At 26.3% G+C, this 11,453-nt stretch overlaps 2 protein-coding genes across 3 annotated transcripts in view; both read left to right on the top strand.

Annotated features, from left to right (window-relative positions):
• The window catches only part of LOC111622400 (gamma-aminobutyric acid receptor alpha-like), a 61,612-nt gene extending 57,803 nt beyond the window's left edge, over positions 1-3,809 (top strand). For both annotated transcript variants that reach the window (XM_023364786.1, XM_023364778.1), the window contains 2 exons: positions 2,994-3,295; positions 3,376-3,809. In XM_023364786.1, the coding sequence (XP_023220554.1) occupies positions 2,994-3,295; positions 3,376-3,717 (644 nt within the window). In that variant the 3' untranslated portion in view covers positions 3,718-3,809. The remainder of the gene's footprint in view (positions 1-2,993; positions 3,296-3,375) is intronic.
• Positions 3,810-6,418: 2,609 nt separating this feature from the next.
• On the top strand, positions 6,419-7,233 carry LOC111622415 (gamma-aminobutyric acid receptor alpha-like). Its single transcript, XM_023364797.1, has 2 exons — positions 6,419-6,719; positions 6,800-7,233. Exons 1-2 carry the CDS (start codon positions 6,438-6,440, stop codon positions 7,139-7,141), a joined length of 624 nt encoding a protein of 207 aa, XP_023220565.1. The 5' UTR covers positions 6,419-6,437; the 3' UTR covers positions 7,142-7,233.
• Positions 7,234-11,453: the final 4,220 nt, after the last annotated feature.

Raw genomic sequence — 11,453 nt, 5'->3', positions numbered from 1 at the left:
TCTCTTCTTGTAAAGTTGTAATTATTTTAATTATTTTTATTTCCAAACTGATTTTAACCAGTTCTATAGTAAGGTAACATTCCAATAGACAATATGCAAAGCTTTTTTTTCAGTTTACAGCAGTATTTATTACACAAAATTTAAGTAAAGCTTAACATGCCGATCTTGCCCCGGTCTCCCCTAAATAAGTGAAAAATGTAAAAAATTTTCTTAACAAAAATAAATTAATAATATTTAATTATTATCAACTTTTTGAACAACGGTCACCGACGGGAACAAAAATGGCCGTTGTTAGGAAGTGGCGGTTGTTTGCAAGGTATTTTGTATGCATTTCAAAGGTTTGTGAAGAAATGGCCACTGTTTAGAAGCCGTTATTCGAGGTTCAACTGTATATATTTATAATTCAAATCTGAATATTGATTTATATACGATTTTTAGCGAAAGGTTCATTCGAATAAATCATTCAAATGTAAAATTCTTTCTTGAAATTTCTTAGATTTTTAACGTTAAAGTGATGTTTTAGTCACTTTAAATTTTTCATACTAAGAACAAAAAATGCAAAAGTCTTCAAATGATTTTAAAATTCCATTATTAATAATGCAATACTTAAATTGATGTCGTTTTTTTAATCTTATTTTAAACATACCACTTTAATTTATAAAACTATTAAATAGTCGAAGTATTTTTACTGTAAATAAGAATGCTTAAAAACTAGAATCGCTTTCAATTGTCCATTACGGGCACAAATCAAGATACAAAATCTAAATAACTCGTTTAATTACCCATTGTTTTTATAGTACCTAATAGAAAACTGTCTGATTGTCTAATGCAATGTTTCTAATAAGAATAAAATCGCTCTTTATGGACGAAAGTAATTTTCTGTTCGAAATTTCGATTGAAGATTAAGGGATTTTTATAACGTTTAGGAAATTTTTTCAAGATCTTTTTGATCTCTTTCAAAGTGAATGCTAGCGATTTTGATGATCGATGATGATCAATTATTTTTTATCCAGATGAAGTATACACCATTGACCAAGTGGATAAAATCACTAAACTTGGTCGTGGTTCGAGCCTTTTAACAGGGTAGCCACATGGAGTTTCCCGAGTTTTATTCACATTTCTACCCCTTAAAATAGGGGCCAATTTTAATAGAAAGTCCTCTATAGAATTTGTTTATTTAAATTTATATTTTATTAAAATGTAATTCTGCCAGCCCATTTCTACAAATAAAAATTATTTCTCAAAACTATAAAGTATGCAAAATTATTTTATTTATAAAATTAGCTTTAAAAGAACAGATTCTTATCTATTTCATGAGGTTATTATTCTATGTTCGAGAGGTTTTAAATTTTACTTTGATAAATTTCATTATAAAATAGGTTATGTGTTATATTTAACAATATTCTATAGCATTCATAAAGCAATATCTTGCAATTGTATTAAATCTAAAGTTGTTAAGAGAGGAGACGTGCTCTAATATTATTTTGGTAGAAAAAGTTTTGTTGCTGATGATCGAAGATACTTCAACTACGATACCAAAAATTCGTCTTCGAATGAATCTAACTTATTTATATTATTTCTTTAAACAAAGGAAACTACAGAAGTATACGTTATACTTATTTTATACGAAGGATAAGTATGAAAATTTGAAGAGAATTCTGGAATATGAAATACATATAGAAGAGTTTTTGAAGTTATAACTATCTTCAGATACTTCTCAGTATATCTGAAGATATCTGAATATAATATTGACGTGCTTTTCTTTATATTCTTGCATATAACATTAAAATACATAATAAGTTACTTTAGAACGAAACGTCTGCAAATATTGGTTAGTTATTCATAATTTAAAAGTGAATTTAATCGAAATTTTTTGTTTTANATGGCAATAAATTAAGTCACGAATTTATAAATGGATATTTCTTCTTGTTTTTTGGTTTATATCTTTTGGAATTTATCTCTTCCATATCATTAAAATACAGCTTAATTTTGAATGAAAAATTTCGAAATTATCGAACCGTTTTTTGTGACGTAAACAAGTAAATTAAATGACAATATGTACTTTAAAGAATGTCACACTGCTGATTCTTCCAAATGAATAATGATTTCAACTTAAAAGTAATATTAAAATTTTTTTCAATGTAAATCTTTTTAATATATTTTCAGTTGTTTCAAGTTTTAATTCGTGTTACTAAATGTTTAGTCAGATAAAGTGATTAAATTTTAATTTGAATCTTAATTTTTGTAGGAAATTATACATAAAAGTGTAACCTTTAATTATTTTTTCGAAAATTTTACAAAGTTTTTTTAAAGATAAATTACTTTTATTTAAATATTATAATTAGATATTAAACTCTAACATCTGTGGGCGTTAAGAGGGCCTTTTTCTTAGATTGATCGTGAGTTTAGCAAAGCCTACAATGAAAGCCTTGGCCAAACCCATGATGGGTCTAGGAAGGCCTACAACTGGGTGGTGAGAAAAGGGCCCCAACATATTTGGCATGGAAAATTCTTTTATAGTTGCTCGCCTCATTCGATTTCAGATAGACTGAGGGCCTTAATCAGCTTGGCCATATTGCCACAACATTCATAGATTCACATCATAACTTAAAATAATTTATTACTCATTTTATATGCTTATTAACTATTATCTAATAAATATAATTTATATTTTAAACTTTATTAAGTATACTTTTTAAGTATAAAATTAATAATAGGGGGAGATATTTAGTTTAATAATGTATTTCAATTTCTTATTATTTATTTAAAAATAAATTTAAATATTCGATATTATATCCAAAATTAATATTGAATTAATAATTATAAAATTCTAGACAATTATAATTGATAAATAGTATAAATTTAACAAAAACGTTTCAGAGAAACGATCGAATTTGTTAAACATAATTGACTGTATTAATGATATATATATGGTATATTTGACAAAGTAATAATATATAAGTGATATATTATATATATTTTTATATTTCTAGGTATAACAACGGTGTTAACTATGACGTTTCTGGGTTTAGAAAGTCGCAACGACTTACCAAAGGTTTCCTATTGTACAGCGTTGGATTATTACGTGGCAATTAGCTTCGCATTCATATTTTCAACAATTGTAGAATTCGCAGCAGTTCATTATTTTACTAAAAGTGGTAGCGGAGAACATTATTTTCCAGATAATCAAGTACAGGATGCTTCGACAGATTCAGAAGAGAGCGAAACAATGGACGAAGAAGGAAGCATCGACGAGAAAGTCCCATTTGTAGATAAAGCAACGACACCAGACAGAGTTTAGCATAATACAAATAATATAAAAATTGCTTACGATTATTTATTTATTTATTTATTTTCCAATATATCTTTCTATAGATACCAGAGAGTCTTCAGGATAACGAATGTTGGAAACAAGCTACAGAAAGGCCACGTCGACAATCGAATGCATGCTCTTTAGCGGGAGACGAAAGTCCTACATCTTTACAATTCGAAAATCTTTCACAAAATGGTGCGAGACATAAACGAAGATGTTCGTTTTTTAATAGCCGTAAAATACCGAAAACGAAAAGGAAGAAGAAAAAGAAAAGAAAAATCATTATGCAGTTGAATAGCGTGAGCAAAATCGATAGAATATCACGCGTGTTGTTTCCCGTGATTTATTTAATCATTAACTTTATATATTGGTTCACTTATTTGGGTGGAGAGAGAGCAACATGACAGCATTCTCATCGTGATAAAAATATACGTATCCAATATCACAAACTTTACTGTTGTTGTCACGACGTGAGGAATAAAAACTGGACAGGGTATGCGGCAAAAAATAACATATTTATCTTATTTTTAAAATAATGTTGATTGTTTCTGTAAAATCTATATCAAAATTCGTTAATAAATTCCAGTTTTATCACTTGTTTCTTGTTAGAAAAATATGGTTATTTTTTATTATTATTTAAAAATTATATATGATAAGTAATCGCATTTAAACTTTTTAATAAAACTTTAACGTCGATAAAATATAATGTCTAGATTTAATTCGTGTTATAGTTTTTTAGGATAATGATCGAAATTTGGAATTAAATAGTTGATTAATACCAGATAATCACTAAATTGGTAAAGTTTTTAAATCGTTTCTTANAAAGTGAATGCTAGCGATTTTGATGATCGATGATGATCAATTATTTTTTATCCAGATGAAGTATACACCATTGACCAAGTGGATAAAATCACTAAACTTGGTCGTGGTTCGAGCCTTTTAACAGGGTAGCCACATGGAGTTTCCCGAGTTTTATTCACATTTCTACCCCTTAAAATAGGGGCCAATTTTAATAGAAAGTCCTCTATAGAATTTGTTTATTTAAATTTATATTTTATTAATTAAAAGTAGCAACCTTACTCCTTTTTATAACGCAAATTATAGTATTAATGCATAAATTGTTTTTGTTCTACATTTTTCACATTATTCATCGAAAAGCGAGTTGATGTAGTAAAAAAATTTTAAAATATTTGTCAGCCATGTTGATAAACAAACTGCAACCATGAAGAAAACTGCTTGTTATATTGTGTCTAACATAACTTTCATATATTATAAGAAATATTATCTATCTTACGACAGCATCCGAAAAATTTTTCTCATGTTTTCGTATTTTAAGAGACTGAAATAACTTTCAGAAAACACTTCTTTTGCATCAGTTCTGAAAATTTTGACATATTTTATCAGTTATTACGCTTGGTATAGAATGCTGTTATGTGAATAAATCCTAGAAAATCAGAATTATAATTAATAAATGTTTTAAAATACAGAATATTAAAGCATATATAACCATAAAATTGGCTTAAAGATAAACTATACAATTTTTTATATCATTTTAAAACTTTATCGAGTTTTGATTTTAGTAAATTGCCTTGTTTTGAATAGTACAACTTTGTCTCTTGCACCTTAAATATTAATATAAGAAAGGAACAATATGTTATAAATTTGAGTAATCTTCAAATATCAGAATATAATACATTATGTGTTTATGTTTTAAACAGGAATTTTAAAAAGAAATAATAAAAATGACTCGAAATGTAAACATGGCAATAAATTAAGTCACGAATTTATAAATGGATATTTCTTCTTGTTTTTTGGTTTATATCTTTTGGAATTTATCTCTTCCATATCATTAAAATACAGCTTAATTTTGAATGAAAAATTTCGAAATTATCGAACCGTTTTTTGTGACGTAAACAAGTAAATTAAATGACAATATGTACTTTAAAGAATGTCACACTGCTGATTCTTCCAAATGAATAATGATTTCAACTTAAAAGTAATATTAAAATTTTTTTCAATGTAAATCTTTTTAATATATTTTCAGTTGTTTCAAGTTTTAATTCGTGTTACTAAATGTTTAGTCAGATAAAGTGATTAAATTTTAATGAAAAATTTCGAAATTATCGAACCGTTTTTTGTGACGTAAACAAGTAAATTAAATGACAATATGTACTTTAAAGAATGTCACACTGCTGATTCTTCCAAATGAATAATGATTTCAACTTAAAAGTAATATTAAAATTTTTTTCAATGTAAATCTTTTTAATATATTTTCAGTTGTTTCAAGTTTTAATTCGTGTTACTAAATGTTTAGTCAGATAAAGTGATTAAATTTTAATTTGAATCTTAATTTTTGTAGGAAATTATACATAAAAGTGTAACCTTTAATTATTTTTTCGAAAATTTTACAAAGTTTTTTTAAAGATAAATTACTTTTATTTAAATATTATAATTAGATATTAAACTCTAACATCTGTGGGCGTTAAGAGGGCCTTTTTCTTAGATTGATCGTGAGTTTAGCAAAGCCTACAATGAAAGCCTTGGCCAAACCCATGATGGGTCTAGGAAGGCCTACAACTGGGTGGTGAGAAAAGGGCCCCAACATATTTGGCATGGAAAATTCTTTTATAGTTGCTCGCCTCATTCGATTTCAGATAGACTGAGGGCCTTAATCAGCTTGGCCATATTGCCACAACATTCATAGATTCACATCATAACTTAAAATAATTTATTACTCATTTTATATGCTTATTAACTATTATCTAATAAATATAATTTATATTTTAAACTTTATTAAGTATACTTTTTAAGTATAAAATTAATAATAGGGGGAGATATTTAGTTTAATAATGTATTTCAATTTCTTATTATTTATTTAAAAATAAATTTAAATATTCGATATTATATCCAAAATTAATATTGAATTAATAATTATAAAATTCTAGACAATTATAATTGATAAATAGTATAAATTTAACAAAAACGTTTCAGAGAAACGATCGAATTTGTTAAACATAATTGACTGTATTAATGATATATATATGGTATATTTGACAAAGTAATAATATATAAGTGATATATTATATATATTTTTATATTTCTAGGTATAACAACGGTGTTAACTATGACGTTTCTGGGTTTAGAAAGTCGCAACGACTTACCAAAGGTTTCCTATTGTACAGCGTTGGATTATTACGTGGCAATTAGCTTCGCATTCATATTTTCAACAATTGTAGAATTCGCAGCAGTTCATTATTTTACTAAAAGTGGTAGCGGAGAACATTATTTTCCAGATAATCAAGTACAGGATGCTTCGACAGATTCAGAAGAGAGCGAAACAATGGACGAAGAAGGAAGCATCGACGAGAAAGTCCCATTTGTAGATAAAGCAACGACACCAGACAGAGTTTAGCATAATACAAATAATATAAAAATTGCTTACGATTATTTATTTATTTATTTATTTTCCAATATATCTTTCTATAGATACCAGAGAGTCTTCAGGATAACGAATGTTGGAAACAAGCTACAGAAAGGCCACGTCGACAATCGAATGCATGCTCTTTAGCGGGAGACGAAAGTCCTACATCTTTACAATTCGAAAATCTTTCACAAAATGGTGCGAGACATAAACGAAGATGTTCGTTTTTTAATAGCCGTAAAATACCGAAAACGAAAAGGAAGAAGAAAAAGAAAAGAAAAATCATTATGCAGTTGAATAGCGTGAGCAAAATCGATAGAATATCACGCGTGTTGTTTCCCGTGATTTATTTAATCATTAACTTTATATATTGGTTCACTTATTTGGGTGGAGAGAGAGCAACATGACAGCATTCTCATCGTGATAAAAATATACGTATCCAATATCACAAACTTTACTGTTGTTGTCACGACGTGAGGAATAAAAACTGGACAGGGTATGCGGCAAAAAATAACATATTTATCTTATTTTTAAAATAATGTTGATTGTTTCTGTAAAATCTATATCAAAATTCGTTAATAAATTCCAGTTTTATCACTTGTTTCTTGTTAGAAAAATATGGTTATTTTTTATTATTATTTAAAAATTATATATGATAAGTAATCGCATTTAAACTTTTTAATAAAACTTTAACGTCGATAAAATATAATGTCTAGATTTAATTCGTGTTATAGTTTTTTAGGATAATGATCGAAATTTGGAATTAAATAGTTGATTAATACCAGATAATCACTAAATTGGTAAAGTTTTTAAATCGTTTCTTATCTTTATAAATTTTTAAATCGATTTTTTTTTGGAGGGAGAAACTTTTTTTGTTTTGTATAAAATTACAGAAAACTTTTTCGAATTAATTGATAAAATATATAATTATATAATTTAAAGTTAAATACGTAGAATTTTTATATAAGCTTAACATTAAACTTTATAGAAAGAAGAGTTTCGAACTTAGTTTATCTTTGATAATTTTCAATGTTTAGTTTTTAAAAATTATTTTATTTTTAGTAAATTCTTTGTTTTCGCTTCTTCAAAAACTACAGAAAAATTAAAACGTTTTATATATTATAAATTAATTGTTAAAATTAATTTATAATCAATTCTTGTTTGAATCATTCTCAAATGATAAGGCAGATAATTATTCATAGAAATTTTACAGCAATGCAAAGTAGATAAATGATAATTTAATAGCCTATAATTGAAGAATATAGCAATTTTTGAATAAAGATACATAAAATATGATTACTTTCTCCATTGATAATAAACACAGACATACTCAATTAGCACGAAATTTTAGGTTTTAAAGAAAAAAAAAGAAAGCGGTTTTCTAAATTAAAGTAGAGCAAGACCAATAAGATTTATTAGACATTTTAATAAAGTTAAACTGACTTTAATGCATGATGAATGGTATTCATCTGAGAAGTTAAAGAATAGCTCCCAAATGATGCCTTTCAATTAATTGCGCTTTCAGCTGGCAGCCATAAGCAATATACATGCAAATTGATTTTCATCAGATCTTCGATAGGCAGCGACTTTCGACACTAAAAACTTTATTTCAGTTAATTAATGTCATCACACTTTTATTTAAATATTATAATTAGATATTAAACTCTAACATCTGTGGGCGTTAAGAGGGCCTTTTTCTTAGATTGATCGTGAGTTTAGCAAAGCCTACAATGAAAGCCTTGGCCAAACCCATGATGGGTCTAGGAAGGCCTACAACTGGGTGGTGAGAAAAGGGCCCCAACATATTTGGCATGGAAAATTCTTTTATAGTTGCTCGCCTCATTCGATTTCAGATAGACTGAGGGCCTTAATCAGCTTGGCCATATTGCCACAACATTCATAGATTCACATCATAACTTAAAATAATTTATTACTCATTTTATATGCTTATTAACTATTATCTAANAACACAGACATACTCAATTAGCACGAAATTTTAGGTTTTAAAGAAAAAAAAAGAAAGCGGTTTTCTAAATTAAAGTAGAGCAAGACCAATAAGATTTATTAGACATTTTAATAAAGTTAAACTGACTTTAATGCATGATGAATGGTATTCATCTGAGAAGTTAAAGAATAGCTCCCAAATGATGCCTTTCAATTAATTGCGCTTTCAGCTGGCAGCCATAAGCAATATACATGCAAATTGATTTTCATCAGATCTTCGATAGGCAGCGACTTTCGACACTAAAAACTTTATTTCAGTTAATTAATGTCATCACACGTCTTTCTATCCTTCGGAGACAAAAGTTGAACTGCAGTTAAAATTTATATAATAAAGTTTTATATAATGTGTATATATATATAATTATTTTAACGTTGAAGATGATGCCAAATATCTAAAGATTTATTTAAATTTTTTTTGGTAAATAATAATTAACACGTTTAAGGATTTTTAATATTACAATAAAAAACATTAATGAGGTCGAAAATTTATTTTAATTTAGTTACTATTAAATATTAGCAACAAGACACGATTCATATATTTTGATGAATTTAAAATGGGTGCCACGTTTTTGTTAATAAATTAAATAATTTTTTGTTAAAATTAATTAAATTAATTTATAATTTTAGGAAATAATATTAACAAAAGTCGTATAAAATTGTATATGATGTAGCAGAATTTTTAAGTTACAATTCATCTTAAAGTTATTCCGCATTTTATTGACATTTAAGATATTAAAAATCGATATAAAGTATGGAAAAACTTAAAGAAAAGATAGAAAAATAAATAGAAAAACGGAATAGAGTTAAATATTTGATCATTTTTAAAATTTTAAATTCAAAAAACTGTTGCAAGTTCTCTTAAAATCTCATTCACTTCGACTTTCAAGGAACTTTTAATCCACTTATTTTTAAATTACATACATTTATTGAATAAAAAATAATAAAAAATAAAGTAATTTATCAATATTTAATTTGTTAAAAGTTTTAAATTAAATTTTTATACATTCAATAATTAATATAATGATATTATAACTAAGGCAAGCTTCAGTAATTGAGATGAAGGGAGAAAGTTAATTAGGTAAGTGAAAGTAGAAAGAATTCAATAAAAACTTTAAAGAATTGTGAAAATATTTTAGTGAATATTTTCTTTTAGAAATGAATACATTTTTATATAATCCTTCAAATCTTACATTTAAAAACCCATAGAAAGATTTGAATAGTTAAAACCAAGATCGAATAAATCATCCAGTTAAAATTTAAAATGAAATTTAACTAAATATATTATTTATAAATTATAAGAAGTAATAATTTAAACAATTACATAAAAATTTACTTGAATATAAAATTAATTAGCATTAAATTTGTTAATAAATAAATTTAGTTTATTAACACGTTAAACGTGCAGTAAATTTCAAGTCCTATTCATAAATAAAGATGAAATTTCAACTATTTAAATTTTGTTTTATATTTTATTCTGATTACAACTTTATTACAAAAATTTTCCATATAATTTACATTTCATTGTAATCAAATACAATTCAATTGTAGTCTTTTGTGGGTTTAAAATTACATAAATTTGGATGCTTTAACAGGCATTTTTAAGACTTATTAAGAGAATATAAGTCAAAGTATAGCTTATAATTTATAATTCAAAATATTTGTAAAAATCTTTGTCGTATAGTTTTAAGACCTTCACAGATGCTTTATTTATGAGGGGGGAAAACAAAAAGGATAGCAAAGTTTCGCGTTAAAGCAGTTTTACTAAAATGTGATAAAACTTAAAATAAAAAAAAGAAAGTTTTGCTTGGCTTAAGAATAAAATTTCAAATATAACAAGTATTTTGTAAAACATTCCGACCACTAAGAAAAAAATATTTGATATATCCTTTGATTTTTAAAACAAAACCAGGCGTATTTTATACCAATATAAAATATTCGCTTGGATTTTTGGTCGCTTGTTTTATTAGATATATAGAATTTATTACACATAAAATTTGTCAACAGACGTTTTTTATGTTAGCCCTTTCTTCTTGTTAAGATATTTTGATAAATAATCGATAGAATATGAATTATTTAATGATTTTATCATATTTATTCAAGATATAATCGAAATTATTTTTTGTATTCTAATGTAGTTAGTTGATATATATATATACATCAACTAACTACATTATACAGTAAAACATTTCTTAGCAGACACCTTTTTTTAAAGCGTGAACCATTCTATAACAAACAATTTTTATTGTCCGATATAAAAAGTTTGTAACTTCATTAAATCGAGCGATCTTAAGGGGAGACTGTTTATTAAGGACACATGAAATGCGCTACACTTATGTCTTGGCTTCTATTAACGGTTACAGTAGATTTTTCCTTGTTGACTTCTTTGTTTGAAGTTTCTGCAACTATTATCAAATTAATTTTGAAACCTCAATACTGCATTTTCCATTGAATTCTTAAAATTGATTTGATTGTACAATTTTATTATGACATAGTAAAATTCCTACATTGGCTTACTTGCGATTTTAGGAGTTCGTTTAGTGACCCTGTTCACATCAGTCCGAAAGAAGCAGGTGCACCTTACAACCATAATTAGTAGAAACAATGTTTTTCAATGCAATAACATAGCCGTTTACATCGACAAACGTGGTTGAAATATTCTGTGGACATTTCATTCAGTCCTATAGTTGTTAAAACTGTAATCTTGTGCCCTTGTCA

This window comes from Centruroides sculpturatus, unplaced genomic scaffold (assembly GCF_000671375.1).
Source record: "Centruroides sculpturatus isolate CEXI.00-Female unplaced genomic scaffold, Cexi_2.0 scaffold23, whole genome shotgun sequence".
Taxonomy (NCBI): Eukaryota; Metazoa; Arthropoda; class Arachnida; order Scorpiones; family Buthidae; genus Centruroides; species Centruroides sculpturatus.
This window is presented reverse-complemented; position numbering and strand designations above follow the sequence as displayed.

What these genes read in the sequence shown, in the direction of transcription:
- LOC111622415 (XM_023364797.1), top strand. Translation starts at nt 6,438, where the DNA reads ATGACGTTTCTGGGTTTAGAAAGTCGCAACGACTTACCAAAGGTTTCC. An exon ending in AAGCAACGACACCAGACAGA is followed by an intron (nt 6,720 to 6,799) that starts GTTTAGCATAAT and finishes ATCTTTCTATAG; the next exon opens with ATACCAGAGAGTCTTCAGGA.